At 43.2% G+C, this 19847-nt stretch overlaps 1 protein-coding gene across 2 annotated transcripts in view; it reads right to left on the bottom strand.

Annotated features, from left to right (window-relative positions):
• Window positions 1–19234, bottom strand: part of INPP5F (inositol polyphosphate-5-phosphatase F) — a 90553-nt gene extending 71319 nt beyond the window's left edge. For both annotated transcript variants that reach the window (XM_058697947.1, XM_058697948.1), the window contains exon 1: window positions 18942–19234. In XM_058697947.1, coding sequence (XP_058553930.1) covers window positions 18942–19038 — 97 coding nt within the window. In that variant the 5' untranslated portion in view covers window positions 19039–19234. The remainder of the gene's footprint in view (window positions 1–18941) is intronic.
• Window positions 19235–19847: the final 613 nt, after the last annotated feature.

The following is a 19847-nucleotide window of genomic DNA, read 5'->3' as shown; positions in this document are numbered from 1 at the left end:
TGAAGTCGGACGCTTAACCGACTGAGCCGCCCAGGCGCCCCTCAGTTCTTAATTTTTATACACAACCTTTTTTCATTATCTTTACACCTAAAAAGCTGTTCTTTACCCAGTATTAAATATTTATTAATTTTATCTTTGTTAATTTTTAAAAGCTTAACTCTACTGGAATTCACGCTGGTGTGTAGACTAAAAATACCCTGATTTCTTTTCAAAGAGTGTGCCAGAATCTCTATCAGGCAGTCCAAGTCTCAACATCTGCCAACACAGATGCCCCTCTAAGCAAAGAGCTCCAATCACCCATAACCCTTCACCTTGACCTCAAATGAACAGACCACAATTTTGTGACTCTATCCTTTGGGACCAAATGAGCTATAGCAATAAGAAAGAGGAAACAAAGTTAGAGGTAAAGCAGTCAGGAACAGTTACATAGAAGAAGCGGAACTTGAAGCATAAGTAAAGCAGCAAAAATAAATAAATAAATAAATAACGCAGAGGAAAGTGCAAAGTTTGTTCTGGAATGTGTCCCTTCACTGGAGAAATGCTTATCAAGTACCTGCCAGGGACCAGGCACTGTACCAGGCTACGTAGGTAGATATAAAAATAAAGGAACAAGCTGTCTAGAACAGAAGACCAATGGCGTGGTGAAGATGTGGATTGATAAGACTGGAAAAAGTAAAGTGAGGCCAATTGTGGCGAGATGTGAATAAAAAACTAATGAGTGTGTGCTTCCTGGAGACCAGGGCAGGCAGATAATGGCATAAATAAAACAAGACTGCAGCCAGGGATTAGCTGACAGTATTGACAGGAGGCGGAGACTGAGAGTAGGGAAAGGAACAACTAGATGATTGTTGCAAGGGTCTTAGCCGGACAGGACCTGGAGCTACATAGCTTGAGGGTGGGGTGGACAGTAAGTGAGGACGGCACAGGAGGTTAACAGAAAACACCTCGAAGAAAGCCAGGGAAGGATGGGAAAATAATAAGTAAAAAAAGACATTGAAACAGCTCTTATGAGTGGGAGAAGAAGGAGAGGGGGCAGGGCAGAAAGGACAGGGTATACAACAGCTGAAAGAAAAGGTCGGTGAGAACCTCCTAATTCGATACTCTTTTCCATCTTTGGCATTTTGAACCACAAGAACACATTAGCCATTCAAGAAAATTTTAACTTGAAAAAAAAAAAAAACTAGAAAAACTATAAGGATGACCAAATTTTGTGCTCTAATGACTGAAAATAGTCACAGATAATCTTTGAGATCCAGAGAGAGCCAGTTAAACCCGTTAAGACTGAGTTCCTTGGGAATGCAAGCTGGTGCAGCCACTCTGGAAAACAGTATGGAGGTTCCTCAAAAAACTAAAAATAGAACTACCCTATGACCCAGCAGTTGCACTACTAGGCATTTATCCACGGGATACAGGCGTGCTGTTTCAAAGGGACATGTGCACCCCAAGTTTATAGCAGCACTATCAACAATAGCCAAAGTATGGAAAGAACCCAAATGTCCATCGATGGATGAATGGATAAAGAAGATGTGATATATATATATACAATGGGGTATTACTCGGCAATCAAAAAGAATGAAATCTTGCCATCTGCAACTATGTAGATGGAACTGGAGGGTATTCTGCTAAGTGAAGTTAGTCAGAGAAAGACAAAAATCATATGACTTCACTCCTATGAGGACTTTAAGAGACAAAACAGATGAACATAAGGGAAGGGAAACAAAAATAATACAGAAACAGGGAGGGGGACAAAACAGAAGAGACTCAAATATGGAGAACAAACTGAGGGTTACTGGAAGGGTGGTGGGAGGGGGGATGGGCTAAATGGGGAAGGGGCACTAAGGAATCTACTCCTGAAACCACTGTTGCACGATACGCTAATTAACTTGTATGTAAATTTTTAAAAATAAAAAAATAAAATTAAGAAAAAAAACACCACCACTGAGTTCCTAATGTAATAATCAAGGAGAAATAAGAACCAGAGGAGATAGTCAAGGAGGAAAAGAAAACAGAAGATGATGAAATCAAAAGTACAGGTGAAAAAGTTGCCCTTGGAAAGGAAGGTCACTACCTTTCTCTAAGTCTGGGAGAAGGTGAAAAGCTAAATATAGCAATGGAGAAGCAGTAAACGAATTGATCAGATGGCCTTGACTCAGTAAAAGCAGGAGTCAAAGTCATCTTCGCTTTAGCAGGGGGGAGGGAAGTTCGGAGGGAGATGGAGAGGGGCACCAGAGGCTTGGCTTGGCGAAGGGAATCCAGAAAGTCAATTTTTAAATGTTTTATGTGTGCACGAAACTCAGTGTTTTCAAGAAAAAAAAGGTGTCAATCCATTAGTGGGTCATGAAATCAATTTCGTATAATGAGATCAACATTAACATCAATGAAACTGAACAGAACAGAAAATAGGGAAATTGCACCAGGTAAAGAGAAACATTTCATGAAACTTTTGTTTCTGGTACATACATATAAGTATGTGCTCACTAGGTCATAATTTAAAAAGTGTTCCTTATTATGGATCTCAAACATTTGAGCATACTATTTAACCTTAGGGTGAAGATTCATTATATCAACTTTGTTGATTATGTTGCCCAACTCCTGTATGTACTAATATTTTTGATTGTTTCACCAAAAAGTTTTTGAGAGAGGGCTTATTTTTATAACCTTATACTTTGTGTATATTTTTCCATTTTTCCCTTAGTTTTTTTTTTTTCACATTTTGAGACTGTGTTGTCAGGCAGATACCCATTCAGGATTATTACACCTTCCCTGGTGAACTGTTTATCAGGATGTAATAACGGCCTTTATTTTAAATGTTTATTATTTTTGAGAGAGTGAGTGCGTGCACACACAAGCAGGGGAAGGCAGAGTAGGGGGAGACAGAGGATCTGAAGTGAGCTCTGCACTGACAGCAGAGAGCCTGATGGAGGGCTCAAACTCACGAACCATGAAATCATGACCTGAGCTGAAGTCGGACACTCAATTGACTGAGCCACCCAGGCACCCACCTGCCTTTATTTTAAATGTTGCCCTTTGCCCTAAAATCTGGTTTGTCTAACATTAATATTATGAAAGAAATTACAGCAGGCATTAGAAAAGCATAAATATGAACATCAATAATCCGAACGTATCACTTCCACTCCTCCAGCCTTAGGGACAAAGTCCAAATTCCTGAGAAAAGGCTGCAGGGGCTGGTCTGGCTGGTGTCCACCCTCCTCTTGCCCCCTCCCTACCCCCCAGCACCCTGGCCTTCCCGCAACCACCCAGAAGTGTGTGCAGGCTGGGTCTGGAATGCTGCTCCACACCCACTTCTGCCTGCTTTTCATTCCAGACTTAGAACAAGAGTCACTGGTGTTCCCTGACACAATGCCCACTCCACCCACCCAGGAGAACTGATTAGGCACTCTTTTGTGGCCTCCTGAACCCTGTGCTTATTTCTATCATGGCACCTTATTTTGGTCTAATGCATCTGATTACTGACTTCCCTATCTCCCTGACTGAACACAAAGCTCATGGAGACCTAGTCTCATCTAGCTTTATGTCCCCAATACATGGTTCACAGCAGGTTCCAAAATGCTGAATGGACAAATGAAGGAAGATACAGCGTGGAATGGAGAGGCAAGTTGAGGTCAGGTAACTTACACTGAATCGCACAGTGATTCACTACTTAAAGTGGCAAAGTTAAAATCACTTGGTCTATTTCAGATAAAGATATCAGGGCTGACTGTACCAAATACAACACAGACTTGTCAAAATCAGAATACCACTTCCCACTTAGTGTAGGGCTCTTTTTTAATGTACCTCTAACACCGTAAGGTTCCCTACAAGACGTTCTTGACTGTAATACCCTCATTTTACATTGGAACAGGCCTTTCAGCTCACCAACATCATTCCAGCTGCACAAGTCAGAACCTGGGAGTCATCCAAAATGTTCTTCTTCCACCCCAAGTCCTATCGATTTACTCCTCAATATCTGATGAATGTTTCACTTCTCTCCAACCCCACTGCCATGATCCTTGTCCAGGCCAAGACCTCCCCCATCTAGATCATTAAAAACGCTCTCATCAGCGGTACATCTGACAGGCTGCTTCACACATAACAAGCATGCAAATATTTACTGAATGTGGTGAGGACTCTAGATAGTTTGGTACTGTGGGGCAGAGAGCTGTAAGTTGGGGGTGGACAACAGAGAGTAAATGCAGGGGTCATTCCATCCAGATGGGGCAGATTTGCATTGGAGATTGAATGTTAGGACCAGCGTGGAGAGGATGGACATGAGAGGACGGGCCTACAGCCAGAGATCCAGGTGACAGGACAGGGCCAGGTGCACAAGAGCAGCCTGGGCAGACACCGGAACCAGGAGATGAGACAGAGTCCAGAGATGCGGGCACAATGAGGGTAACGCCTGTGCTCCGTGCCCCAGAGGAAGAGTCTCAGCTCTACAGCTGTCTCTGAACCCCTCTCAGCAATAACTCCTCTGCTGTCAATGGAAATCCCATCCAACTTGTAGGGTATTTAATAAGGATCAAATGAGAGAGAATCATGAGAAAGCATCCAACACAACGTCTGGCACATGAACATTCAATAACTTTTAGCTCGAGTTGGGAAATGTGTTTAAAATTCCAGGTTCCTGCCACTCAAATAGTTCCATAGATTATTTCAAGGTCTACATATGGTTTGTTGTTTGTTTTTTTTTAAAGAGGAAAGGCAAAAAGGAAAAAAAAAAAAAAAAAAAAAAACTTCAAAGTTTTTACTTATTAAATCTTATGGTAGGACCAGAATTCCCAAAAGCCTTCTCAGAGTAATGAACGTTTTATGAGAATATAGCAATGCCTAGATATGCCCCCAGAATCCTGTTTCCTCAGAACATGAAACACGCAGCTCACAACTGGGTGTCCAGCCTCAGTCCCAGCAACCCAGTTTGGGTCCAAATGGCAAATTGAGCACGAGGGCCAACTTCCTCCCTTCCCTAAATCCTCTACACAGGACAGAGGGAGAATCTACAAGAGGTAAAAACCTAAAAAAGGGGGTAAAAACATGCTTGGGAAAAAGACATGAATATTGGTACACTTTCCTTACGTATGTGAAAATAAGTACTGGGTCCTAAGTCATAAAAAACCACAGAAAAATATAAATAGAATTTATTGTATAACTTTTCATCAGCAACAGAAAGACACCTGACAAAAATTCAAGCTATCCAATGGAAGATAGGAAAAAGTGGGAGGAAAAAGAAAAAACAAAACAAACCACATGTACATAATGGGAAACATAAAAAGGTAGAAATAACTCCTAATAATAATTATAATAATCTATATAATAATTGTATATTATATATTATATAATTAAATAACTTATTATAATAAATATATAGGTTATTTTTTAAATTTTATTTATTTTTGAGAAAGAGTACGAGTGGGGGAGGGGCAGAGAGCAAGAGAGGCACAGACTCCAAAGTAGGCTCCAGGCTCCAAGCTGTCAGCACAGTGCTCAACGTGGGACTCGAACCTACAAACTGTGAGATCATGACCTGAGCAGAAGTCAGACGCTTAACCGACTGAGCCACTCAGGTGAAAATGTATCATTTCAACTAACCAATTAAAGGGCCAATTGTTAAGTTTCAACTTACCAGTTTATTAATTCTATGCCTATTTGCCACTGGTAGCAGGCACTCATTTAATAGTTATTGAACCAAATGAATAAATAAATAAAAGCAAGCATGAAAGATTGAAGTGGAAGATGGATTTCTCCTACCAACTTTATCTTCAATGTTATTTCACTATTATCTTCAGTGACATTTAAAAAGACTAACATTTGTTTTTACCATATTTAGTTAGTTAGTTAGTTTTGAGAGGAGGCGGGGAGGGGCAGAGAGAGAAGGAGAGAGACAGAATCCCAAGCAGGCTCCATGCTCAGCTCAGGAGCTCAATTTCACGACCTGAGCCAAAATCAAGAGTTGAATGCTTAACCGACTAAGCTGCCCAGGCACCCCTGTTTATACTGTTTTTAAAGGAAGTCCCCAAAAGACCAGCATTTTGCAATAGGCACTCTAAACACTAAAAGCATTTATTTTTCAATAAATATAATAATGCAGGTGTGATTTCTCACAATGGAGATTCGCCTGAAAATTTGAGGAAACTTTAAGCTAACTTAAAATGGCTTCCCTTGCCAACGTACAGATGAGACAAAACAACAGAGGAAGGCCTAAAGAGGCAATGTACCTGGCACAAGAGGGGAGCTCAGTATGTCTTTAAAACTGCTGGGACTCAGGGCGCCTGGGTGGCTCAGTCGGTTGAGCGGCCGACTTCGGCTCAGGTCACGATCTTGCAGTCCGTGAGTTCGAGCCCCGCATCGGGCTCTGTGCTGACAGCTCAGAGCCTGGAGCCTGTTTCGGATTCTGTGTCTCCCTCTCTCTGACCCTCCCCTGTTCATGCTCTGTCTCTCTCTGTCTCAAAAATAAATAAACGTTAAAAAAAAAAAAAAAAACTGCTGGGACTCTGCTGCCTGGTAGGGTACCTTGCACACAGTTCACTTCAAAATGTGTGCGTGTTTAACCTGTCACTCTTCACTAAGGAAATAAAAGTTGGCATTAGCAGAAGTCTGCTTGTACAGAGGACACATGTAGATGACATCAATCTAAGCATATGTAGCAACTACACTCGGTAATGGACATCCTATCACCAATATGAACGGCTACTCTGGAGCCAGAAGGCAATGGTATGGCAGAGAACATGACCAATGGGCCTCTACCATCCTTCCACAAAGAACAGCCATGTAACTGATGTGCTGCAACAGGCTGCTTTCTAATCGCTCCTTCGAAAGGGATGGTCCAATGTGTCATACAAATTTGAAAGAGAAACATTTGAAATTTGCAAATAGGTTCTAAAATTTAGGAATTTCAAAGTTAGCTAGTAGAGTTGCTTACAAATTGCAAAAGTATAGCACTTTTGAAATAACACCAAATTTAATGTAGTGGAATAACTAAAGTAACATACACCCAAAGATATTTGGGTATTTTGTCATAGCTCAATTGTTTGACCCATTAGGTCAACATTTCCACTCTTATTTCAGGCCCCTTTGGCAGCACATGGCTTCTATTTTCACATGCCTTCCTCTTCCTGGTATACAGAAAACAAGTGATTAACTACTGTATGCCTGCAGAGAGCATGAGTCATTCATTCCAAGAGCCCAGAGAGCCTGGCGCTCCCTCAGCCCTGGCTAGAGAAGCCTGGGTGTCACGCATCTACTAACGTTTATAGGCAGTTTCACTTGTGTCTTTAAGAAAAAGAATAAATAAGGTATGAGGGTATGCATAAATAATCAGACCCAAGTTTCATTTCCTGCTAAAGACAAAGGATATTACTGCTCTCAAAGACAATCACCAATACCAAAGTCAGATGAGGAAAAGGGTTCTACAATGAGGAACTGAAAGTTCCCATCAGTAGCTCATCCATGCCTCAGTTCTCAGAATGATGCAAGGAAACAGGTTAGGGAATAATTTGACTCAGGTGCCATCTTAGAAATGCAAAGTTGGATACACGTTTCTTTGAACTAATGGTAATTATTTTCCAGCATTAAGCAAGCTAAAGAGCTAACCCAATTTAGAAGTTCTAGCAGCTGGTGATTTCCCCATGTGAACTCCAACTCAATGGTTACTGACCCTGGCTTCTCATTGAGAAAATGTGGATGCCTGGGCCCCACCCCTTCAGAGGGTCTGACTCAGTTGGTCAGGGTGGGGCCCTGGCATAGGTATTTTGTTAATCTCCCCTAGGTGATTCTAATGTACTGGCCGATTGAGAATTACTCGTCTAAGGGATTATAGGTTACTGGGTGGAACCTGCATTAGTAATTTTATTCTATCAATCACTTTGATTCATAGAGGATGCCTGTGCCATGTAGGACTTTAAACACTTCCATGAGGGGCGCCTGGGTGGCGCAGTCGGTTAAGCGTCCGACTTCAGCCAGGTCACGATCTCGCGGTCCGTGAGTTCGAGCCCCGCGTCAGGCTCTGGGCTGATGGCTCGGAGCCTGGAGCCTGTTTCCGATTCTGTGTCTCCCTCTCTCTCTGCCCCTCCCCCGTTCATGCTCTGTCTCTCTCTGTCCCAAAAATAAATAAAAAACGTTGAAAAAAAAAAAAATTTAAAAAAAAATAAACACTTCCATGAAATAAAGTACGGCTTAGGATTCTCTCTCTCTCTCCCTCTCTCTCTCTGCCCCTTCCTGCTCGTGTGCATGTGCGAGCCCGCTGTGCTCTCACTCTCTCTCAAAATAAACAGACTTAAAAAAAAAAAAAAAAAAAAAGATATGTTTCAAAAAATTACCCATATTCTTAAAAGATGAGAGACACTACTTAGGAAAGGGATCTTAAGAATTTTCAGACTTTTCTATTAAAACGGGAATCTAATTATGGTGCAGCAACAGAGCCACAAAGTTTTGACCATGATCATGAAGGGTATCAGAAATTGTTTTTTAAACTCTACCAATAACCAATCGAAAAACTGTTATGATTCTCTGACACATAAAGTCCCAGTTGTCCCATCTCAAGAGAAGGCCAATGCACCTCAAAAAGAACAGAGGACAATAAAAGGGGAAAAAAAACCAAACAACTTTTTTGTGTGTGAAAGGTCAGACAATGTAATCAGGTCATGGGAGGACCTGCTGGAAATGTATAGAATTATGAAAGGTGTGGACTCCACAGTGCATTCAGAATACCAGCACAGGAGATACATGTCTAAAAGACCTGGTCTGATACATGTCTAAGATACCTGGTTTGAGAATAAATGAAGGCAAGTACAGCTTAAATTGCAATTTTCCAAACTCATTACCTTAAGAAGCTGACGATATGATCAGGTCAAATAAGGATTAGATAAATCCTTGAACAGTAAACTCATAATGCATTACCCAAGGAACAGCATTGTGTTGGGTGGGATAGACCCCTCACCTTCTGTGCTCCCCAAAACAGTTCTTTGATAGATCTTTCAGAAATGGGATCCTGAAAGTTAAATCAGAGCTAATAATTGGTATTTTCTTTCCTCATCTTATTTCTTTAAAAAAATTTTAATGTTTATTTCTGAGAGAGAGAGAGAGAAAGAGAGAGAGAGAGAGAGAAAGAGCATGAGCAGGGGAGGGGCAGAGAGAAAGGGAGACAGAATCCGAAGCAGGCTCCATCCAGGCTGAGCTGTCAGCACAGAGCCCGACACAGGGCTCGAACTCGTGAACTGCCAGATCATAACCTGAGCCCAACAACTGAGCCACCCAGGCACCCATTCTTTCCTCATTTTAGAGCTCTTAACCAAGATGCATAAAATTAGCACTTCAATTATTAAATAGACACAGCCTTTCTCCCAGCTGGTATTTAAATAATTTCCTGGCTTTTCCTGGAAAGTTTGTTCAAAGCTGACCCCTTCCATCTAGGATGGTCTGTGTCATTCTCCCCCCCACACAGGCCCTCACCGACAAAAAGCTCCGCCTTCAAACCCACCATCAGATCTAGGATTTGCCACCTTAGCTGGCCTCAAATGAACTGCTTCTAGATCAAAAAACAAAGACCACAGCAGAGTGTCTGTGGGTGGGAGGTAGGGGGGGAGCCCGGACTACTTCAGTCTGGCCATTATCAACTTTTTTTTAGATATCCAATTAGAACGCAGTGTGCATACAAAGCGTGAAGTCTGGCCAGGAAATGAAGTCCATAGCAGTCTACTAAGGTATACAGCCAGTTTCTTCCAGGGCTTCCCACTTTTATAGGAGACATACAATCAGACTATTTACAGCTGGTAGAAACTTCACAGAACCAAATAAAAGGGCACCGTTCTTCCCATTCCTTTTACTAGGAAGAAAAACAGATTTTCACCATCTTCGGGGGGGGGGGGGGAGAGACAACACTAAAACCTCGAACTTCAATACCCAACTCAAGCCTCCCACAGAGCTGGGCCGTACATCTCTGTCACAGAGCCTGTCACTCTAGAATCCTGTGTGTCTCTCCCTCATTGGACCATACCCTTGGGCTAAGGTATAGCATTTTATCCATCTTTTTCTTTGGCACAGTGTCCAGTAGACAGGTCTTCAATAAATGTTGAGAGAATAAATAACTTCACAGAATTTCAGACTTAATATAATTTAGAAGGAGACAAACAGAATGCTAAATTAGACGGGGGAAAAATGAGGCTGCTTCTTTGCGAGAAGGGAATACAGATGGTCCCCCACTCACGACGGTCCAATTTACGACTTTGACTTTACAATGGTGCAAAAGCAATATACATGCAGTAGAAACTGTATTTTAAATTTTGATTCCACCCCCCCACCCACGGGCTAGTGTTACGCAATACCACACCCTCACGCTGCTGGGCAGTCACGGGTACCGGTAGCTCCCAGTCAGCCACGTGACCCCGCAGGTAAACAACCCACACCCGAAACAACCATCCTGTACCCATACAGCCATTCTGTCTTCACTTTCAGTATTCAACAAATTACAGGAGATATTCAACACCTGATCATAAGGTGATCATAAGGCGTCAGAGGATTTGTGCCCAACTGTAGGCTAACTAAAGTGTTCTGAGCATGTTCAAGGTAGGCTAGGCTATGTTTGGCAGGCTAGGTATATTAAATGCGCTTTCGACTTATGGTATTTTCAGCTTATGAGGGGTGATCAGGACGTAACCCCATTGTAAATCAAGGGAGATGTGCCTGTAAAGAGGTAAAGGGGGATAAATGTAACAGCTACTAGAAAGAATCGAATCCTGGAGGTCAGGAAGTACCCAGAAGGGACAGTAACAAACTATTACTCTACTCAACAATTTGTTCTGTCTCCTGACGGTCTGAAATAGGGAGAAGAACATTTATACTTGGCATAAAAACGAAGTATAATGATACTCAGAAGCATCATTAATATCATGCATGCAGACTACTAAAATTAAAAGCATTATGGCAATGTTTAAAATTTCCTAATATTTCAGATCCTGTGACTGTTTCAAATTGTAGACACTGACCATGGCAGAAACTGTGAAATTTGAAGTTTGGTGTAATTGAAAAGCTGTTTCAAAGAATAAGATTCATAGGGGCGCCTGGGTGGCTCAGTCGGTTAAGCATCAGACTTCAGCTCAGGTCATGATCTCACAGTCCGTTGAGTTCAAGCCCCGTGTCGCGCTCTGTGCTGACAGCTCAGAACCTGGAGCCTGCTTTGAATTGTGTGTCTCCCTCTCTCTCTGCCCCTCCCCTGCTCATGCTGTCTCTCTCTGTCTCAAAAATAAATAAAAACATTAAAAAAAATTTTTTTTAAATAAGATTCATAAAGAAAATGTATTTTTAAATGTCCCACTATCAAGTTAAAGAAATGCCTGGTTAAAGTTGAATCGACCTGAAATAAAATGAATTACCTTAAAAGAAATAACAACGAGAAACACTGACCTAAAATCAACCTGTATTTCATTCAACCAGGCTTACCAAAGAAAGCAGCCAGGAGTGGATGCTTTTTGTGAATGAGAGCAGTTTCTTTAAGGGTCTCACAGCAACCGGAAAATGAGTCATCCTAACAGAGCACGAGATTTAATTAAGATCTTACCAGTATGTGTTGTGATAGTACTATAATGCTAAACGTTCAGGGTTTATCATCAGTTGAAAAATACTATTAATGCATTATTACTTAACATATTATCAACAGCTACTGATGATTTAAAAATGTATTATTTCTCTATTTTGTTAAACATACTCCAAATGTTCTTCTCAGTTCAATTATGGTCGGTTAATACATAATGATTATAACTTAGACTTGCTAACAGGTAATTGTTAGAGGTTCTAGGACATTGCTGTCACTTCTCAGGACTTGTGTTTGCAAAACTAGATTTTTAAAGGTTATATTTTAAAACATTTGAACACGGCATCTTGGATGGCACAGCCGGTCAAGCATCCAACTTCAGCTCAGGTCATGATCTCACGGTTCCTGGGTTCAAGCCCCGCGTGGGGCTCTGTGGTGACGGCTCAGAGCCTGGAGCCTGCTTCAGATTTTGTGTCTCCCTCTCTCTGTGTCCCTCCCCTGCTCACACTCGCTCTTTCAAAAATAAACATTAAAAAATTTTTTTGAACAGAAATAGAACAGTTTACAGTTTACTCATAGAGAGATACTGCTTACAAAGACCCAACACATTTAAATCCCCATGAAACCACACCAAAGTTAGCCTATGGCTCTGAGAATCCACTCAACAGCACAAACTAGTTTAATTTGCTAATAGTCTAGTATCTATCTGCAAATACATCACCTAATTTTGTCACGTCTGTGCTGCCGAAGCAAGGACAACCCAATTTTGTCATAAATCACAAGGACCAAAATTAGCAACAAGCGATTTGTGGTTTTTGCATAATGGCCAGTTCAAGAAAAATTAAAATGTCTTCGCATCCCATTTATTTTCATTCAAAGACAGAAGAGATTTATTGAATTCCAGACTTAAAAGTCCGATTCCTCCCTTCATGAATAAAATGACAATGAGAAATTACCACGTTTTTTGTTGTTTTTGCTGTTGTCAAGTCAGGCAGTGTTCTAGTCTTCTGTTCCTATCTTCTCCATTTAATCTTCCCAACAGACCCTTTGCTGCTCGGGGTACCCAGGGTTGACCAGGGACCAGAATCCTTTCAATTCATTCAATATAGTTTTTACAGAAGACCTGCTATGGGCCAGGCGCTAGAGAAATAACTATAAATCTACACCTCCTTTTTTTTTTTTTTAATATTTATATTTTGGGAAAGCACAAGTAGGGGAGGGGCAGAAGAGAGGTGGGGACAGAGGATCTGAAGTGAGCTCTGTGCTGACAGGCTGACAGCAGCGAGCCTGATGTGGGGCTTGAACTCACAAACTGCGAGATCATGACCTGAGCAGAAGTCGGATGTTTGACCGACTGAGCCACCCAGGTGCCTCCAATATGTCCTTCTTTGGGCTGAGTTATTAGCCTGGGAAGTTAGGACAAAGGGGAGTCAAGCTGCTGGGCATCGGGGAGCAGCACCAATGCAACCAAATTTCTCAAAAACCAAGCTGTCTGGGCTCCCTGGTTTCTGGCACCGGAATGCTCTAGCCTAAAAGGCCTTGAGACTGCCTCTCCTGAAACCAGCCTTTGGCAAGTCCTGGCCTCTGCTGGCTAAGGCCTGCTCACAGCCCAAGCATCTGGGAACCAGGGACTCTACAGAGGTTCTTCCCCTCTTTGAAGGTGGCTGCCCCGAAGACGTTTTCTCCTCCACTCTCCTCTCCCTCCCGTGCTCTGAAAGGATGCCTGTGAAATTGGATCTCCGACTCCTGACGGGAGACTGGGAAAGGCTTCAGGTTGCTCATCACTGGCTGAAATAGTTCCCATCCAGTACATATCGATGTTTCTGCTCAAAGATCTACCCTGTATCTATTCCCTGCCCAAACTGCAGATGTTCTAAGAACCGAAGAGAAACCTGATAAACTGACCCTAACTGGAAAAACAATTAGTCAATTATATAACAATGTTCTCTGTACTACATGAACTAATTCTGCTACAAGGAGTCAGGGCAGGGGTAGGATCAAAGACTGACCAGTAGTCCCAGTTATCAGCCTTTCATTCTACATAGATCCTTTCTCAATGTGCATGCTCTGACATGTGAGGCTCTTTTACTCTCTACATATGCTACCCTATAATGATTATGATAGCGAAAGATACATTTCAGATATTACCATTAAAATATAAATCCTATAACTGTAGTCAAGAAGGTAGAAAGGTTTATAAAACATTTTTGTCAATACTGGGGAAAATTTGGCTTTAGAGTCATATACTGGGTTAGAAGCCTAACTCTTACTCTTTGAACTTGGACAAATTCATTCTCTGTGCTTCAGTTTCCTCACCTATGAAATGAGGATAATAATAAACCCTCCTCCTGATGTTTATTGTGGGGATGAAATAAAACAGTACGTGTTAAGAGCTCAGAACACTATCTGATTCAGAAAAATGCTCAATAAATAAAACCTGTTACTATTACTATGATTAATCTCGGTGGACAATGTAGACAACAAAATATGCACAAAAACTTCCCACAATCTGTAAAACTTGATTGCAAAGGTCATCAGTCACCTTAGAAAAACTAGGTTTTTTTAAGCTAAAGAAGTGGGGGAGTAGAAACAGCGGTCTTTTCTATCTTGCACGCATCAATGTTCATAAAAATAAATGTACAATCTAACTGCTAGCTTGTTAGAAATATAAAATACGGGAGAAAAGGGGTTTGGGGTATAAAACTGATAAACTGCTTAAAGGAAACTGAAGACTAAAGACACCAGGAAAAAACCTAGTTATTCAACAAAATGGTTAAAATATTTTTACAACAGATTTAATAATCCAATTTTAAATCAAAATGCCCAATTACATTCTGTCGTGGTAATTTGTGAATTTTTAGTAAACATGGTGTTTAAAAAAGATAAAGTTCAAAAATCTTTTTTTCCCCAAGTAAACAGCAAATGACACTAAAAAACTCTAAATAAACTGAATATAGTTTCATAAAATACGATTCCTGAAAAGAGATAAAAGTTCTATGTTATTTCAATTCCAGAGCTACAATTTCTCATTCAAAAAAAGTTAACTTCATATGGCATACTAAAAATAACTTTCATCAAAAAATAACTCGACAAAGAACAGGAACACTTTTAAACGTTTCTGTGAATTCTGAGAGCCACTATCCCCTCCAAAAAAAAATGTTCTCTGGTATTCATTAGAGTATCATAACTATAAATATAGTTTACAGGCTTATGAATGTTATGTATATGACAGATGCTCGCTCTCATCTTTTCATGGTCACTCAGTCTCAGAATAGAATGAACCAATACTCAGCAGGAAATTACATAACACCGTCATATCAGACAAAGCCACAAGGCTAGTAGCAGCAATGTTTAAGACTAAAGAGATAAGACCTTATCACCCTTCCCCAATAGTAGACTGTTTTATATTCCTTTTTTTAAGTCTTTAAATTATAATCCTTATTCTCAGATAGTAAAACACCACTCCAGGAAGATTAGTGAATATTCACACGGAGCTTTATCATTTTCCCTGGCAGAACATAAGACAATCTCTGGTAGTCATTACCTTGCAAGACAGAAGCATCCACCGAAAAGCAGTTGTTATGTATGAATACAGACTCCTCACTACCCTTAAAAAAGTGGAAACACCAGAAAAACAAAAAAATAAAAAAATAACAGCACTCAAGTGTTTAGCTAGAAGAAAAAACTGAAAAATTTAAGCAATGTTAATAGGGAATACTACCACAGGGATTTAAAAAAAAAAAAAAGGTGATACTAAATCAGATAGAAAAATAACACAAGTGGAAATACACCTTTTCTCATGGTTACTTCCTCACCCTGCTGGACAGAGATTTTTCTGCCCCAATTAGAAGATATTCAAAACAGGGCTTAGAATGAATATTAAGCATAACACAACATCCTATTTTTATGGCAATGCCATCACTGAGAGAAAACCCGGACTTTAGCTCAACTCAACCAAAAATCAAAAATGCCTTCTTCATCCTAACTACTCTAAAGCCCACATACCAAGATGAGGAAAGTCCTTGCCTTGGGGAATACGCTGTCCAGCAGGAAAGAAGTAAGCAAAGTACTACCATGTGATGCAGTATGGGCTATCATCAAAGTGTGTACTAAGTGTATAAAGCACCTAGAAACACAATAAAGGTGACCGGTAATTCTGCCCCAGGGATGTGGGCCTGGGTGAGCACGGCGGGGAGGCGGTATCTGAGCAGGGACTTAACAGAATAAATTAGGCAGGAAAGGGGGCTGACAAACATTCCAGGCCAAGGAAATGGTCGTTTAACTTTAAATATCAATACAGATTCTTTTGATGTCTCTAGGAAAAAGACAAGTCCTGTTTCAGGCGGTTCAATAGCCGAAAACAAAAACCACAATGCCCACAGGCTTTTTTTGGTTTTAGAATACTGCCCTTTGGGAGAGAAAAAAGGAGTTGGTCAGTAACCCATTCAGTTAAATAGCCAATAGGAAGCAATGAAAGATTTTAAATGCTGTCATTACAAACAATAGCAAAGCTGTCCGTAAAAGCAGAGGGAAAAGAGCCAATAAAATGAAGACAATATTAAATGATTCTATAGAAAAAGATCTGAAAAACACTTATCCAATTAAAATACCATTATTAATAGCCATTCTTTAGAAAGGACCTTGAGTACTGGATAGGAAAAACTATTTGGAAAAGTTAAGTGCACGGGATTCTTTATTCACTGGCTACACTTGAACACACCTGAAGACCAAAACAAGCTGTTACTTCAAAAACATAATGGCCTCTTCCTTCCTCTAGATTTTTAGTCTACTTCTGTCTGTGGTCTGCTATATCCTCAGAAGTGATATGAACTTAATTGCACAGACTACAATCATTTTATTCAGGAAAAAAAAACTTTTAATTTGCCTTCTGATATGGACTTTGGATATATAAACAGTAATTCAAACCACATGGCTTAATACAAAATCTAGGCCCACATTACCCTGTGAATATTCATTAAAGGCTTATGTCTGTGACTCACTGAGCTTCTTGAGCTCAGAAGTAGGTGTTTCGGTAGCCTTCCACTGAAAGCATACAAGAAGAGTTGACTTACTTCACTTTGAGTAATTTATGCCCAAGCAACCATTAGGATCGGAGAGCCTCTTGTGTACAAGAAACAAACACAAACCAAAGAAAAGACAAATAATTCACTTAAAACCCCTCCTATTCTCAAGGCTTCCATGACCTTACTTCCTTGCATGCAATCCCACCAGCTTGGTTCACCTCTGTCAATCTTAGAGGCCAACAGAAAGGAGAGACTAGCCCTAGAAATGGAAACAACCAAGTCCACCCTATTTATATAGGTCTCAATCCACTGCCCAAATTCACAGGTGACCACCTAGAGAGCTGTTTTTTATGAAACACATTAATTCTTGTCCTCCAAGATGTACACTGAACACCGAACAAATTAGTGCTGTTTTAAACACATTTTATGTACAAGGACTCCAAAGCCCAACCCTCATTTTATAGTCCAGGAAATGCGCCACAGAAAAGTGTTCTGCCGGATGAATTGGAGATGATCTCAAATTCATCCAGCTGTAACAGCCAAGCCCTAAGAAAGGGTCGGCTGTTAGACAGCCTGGAGAATTTTGCAATCTACCTTTCTTCAAGGGGCATTTGAAGCCTTACTCCAACTGGAGGGGCAGAGGGGTGGGAGGTGTTAGGCAAATGGTCAAATCAGAAAAAACAGAGAAGAGAATGACCGGAGACTGGTCAAATTTATCCTGTCTACAGCAACTTCTGTCCCAAGATCATCAGGAACCTTATCTGAGCGTGGTAGTTTGTCTTTACTCTGAGTAGAGGAAATAAAATGTAATTGCAGGAAAATACAGCCAGAGCCTAGGAAAAAATAATAAGTTCTCCTTCACTGCTCTCACAAATCAACTAGCAGGCCCCCATAAGAAAGCAGTGGAACCTGCCAGAAAGCGTTCTGGCAGGCTCTCTCTGTGAGCCCAGGCAAGTTACTCAAGTTTCACACGTTGTCGTCTTCTCCTCACCTGAAAAAGAGAATACCACCACCTGCTTTGTAAGGTTGTTGTGGGGAATGGGAACAACCTATTAAGGGAAAAGGTCCGAGGAAACCATGTTGTTATAAACACTAACAGCTGTCATGTGAAAAAGCTCATTTGGACCTTCTATACTTCTCAATTCATACCATGGAATTCTTGTCTACAATACACACAGAATTACAAATAAATTTTAAATGTTCTGGCTATTTCTTTAAAGAGGCCTGTCCTCTCACTTCTCCTAAAATGAAAGCTCTCGGAGGTTCTCAGGAAGGGGCGCCTGGGTGGCGCAGTCGGTTAAGCGTCCGACTTCAGCCAGGTCACGATCTCGCGGTCCGTGAGTTCGAGCCCCGCGTCAGGCTCTGGGCTGATGGCTCGGAGCCTGGAGCCTGTTTCCGATTCTGTGTCTCCCTCTCTCTCTGCCCCTCCCCCGTTCATGCTCTGTCTCTCTCTGTCCCAAAAATAAATAAAAAACGTTGAAAAAAAAAATTAAAAAAAAAAATAAAATAAAAAAAAAGAAAAAATAACTGGGAACCTCAAAGGAGAGGTGCACTGAGATCCTCCCCCCCCCCCTCCCCGACCCCCAATAAAGGAAACCGCGTCCTGGACTGTCAGCTCTTTGAGGGCAGGAACTGCTCTATTTAACCCACCACTGTCAACTAACTTTCCTAACACAAACTCATCGTTGCAGACTTAGGCACCTCCTAACACCTTATATGACACCCAAATGTGGCCCCACGACACATCCTGTATCACACAATACTGAGTCATACAAAAGTATTAAAAGTTTAACATTACGATGCAGTTCAACTGTAACACTAAAATCAAAGAAAGGGTGCTTTAAATCGGGTGCTTACGAGGTAGGCAGAAGGAAGTCACACCTTTAACAAGAAAGGACCAGAAACACACAGATGTCAACAGGGAGTGAAGCTGCGGCAGGACGTTCCACTGAGCTGGTGCGTCGGTTCTGGTCTGAGATCCGGACGGGATTCGAACCCAGAACTTGTCTCAGAGGACGTGCCAGAACCGCTCCAGAGTGGAAGAGGCCTCTAAGGCCAGGCGCACCTCGCCCCAACTTTCCGACCCCGCGACTCAGCTCGGATCCGCTCCCCACCGGCAGCAGAGCGGATCTCGACGCGGAGGCGCGCTCGGAGGGACGAGGGTCGCCGGCCCTTTGTCCCCCGCGGAGGGGAAGGGGCGAGGCAAGCGCTCCCTCCCGCCAGGAAATAATGACAGCTCGTGCGCCTCCCCTCGCGCCCGCCCCGCCCCGCGCGCCTGAGCCGCAGTCGGCGCCCGTCCGGCTGCCAGCGGCTAGGGGCCCGGCCGCGCCCCCTCCTCGCCCCCCACCCCGCCCCGCCGCACCGGGCCCGAGGCCACCCCGCGCCGCCAGTCTCACCGGGTCGGAGCTGGAGGCCGCCGTCGCGGCGGCTGCACCACAGCGCGCGCTCGCCCTGCTGCAGGATGTAGTGGTCCTTGGCTTGGAAGAGCTCCATGCCGGCCCCAGGCGCCGAGGGAGGCAGCGGCGGCGGCCGGGCGCGCCCAGGTCTCCGCGGCCCCCGGCCCCGGCGGCGGCGACCCGCGGGGGGCGCGCGGGGCGTACTAGTCGACTGGGGCCGCCAGAACCCACGCTTCGAGGAACGGCGGCTGAGGGAACGCCCCGGCGGCCAGGCCCGCGGGAGAAGAACGCGCACCGGCGGCGGCCGCGGCGGTGGCCTTGGAGGCCTCTCCCTCGGCTCCGCCTCTTTCCCGGCCCCGCCCCTGGCACCTCCCCCGGCTCCAGGCTCCACCCTCTTTTCTGGCTCCTCCCCCGGCTTTTCCCAGGCTCCTCCTCCTCCCTGGCTCCTCCGCGCGCCTTTTCCCTCTCGGCTCCTCTTCCTGTCCCTTCCGCCGCCCTCTCCTCCAGCTTCTCCGGGGTTTCTTCCCCTGGCTCCTCCCCTCAGGCTCTTCCTTCTCCCTCCTCTCCCCCTTCTCCACCCCTCCGCCCGCTCTTCCCAGGCCCCTCCCCTGGCGGGCCCGCCTTCCCATCTGGGGCGAAAGCGGGCAGAACCCGGGTTTGACCGAGTTAGGGGATGGCTGACCTGCCCTGTGGCCCGTGGAGCAGAAGCTCACTCGTGGGGTTTTTCTTCCCATGCTGGCTCCTCGTGGGGTCTTCCCTCCCATGCTAGCTCCTTTCACATCCGTACATCCACCCCCTCCCCCCCTGGGCCTGAGCAGCCGCAGAGACCCGGACCAGCAGAGCCGGGAAAAGCGACCCAAGACGATGGTTACTGGGGTCTAGCCCCAGCCAGACCCTCCGCTGAGC

Source organism: Neofelis nebulosa, chromosome 13, assembly GCF_028018385.1.
Source record: "Neofelis nebulosa isolate mNeoNeb1 chromosome 13, mNeoNeb1.pri, whole genome shotgun sequence".
NCBI classification, from domain to species: domain Eukaryota; kingdom Metazoa; phylum Chordata; class Mammalia; order Carnivora; family Felidae; genus Neofelis; species Neofelis nebulosa.
The sequence above is the reverse complement of the archived record's forward strand: the minus strand, read 5'-3'. Positions and strand labels throughout refer to the sequence as shown.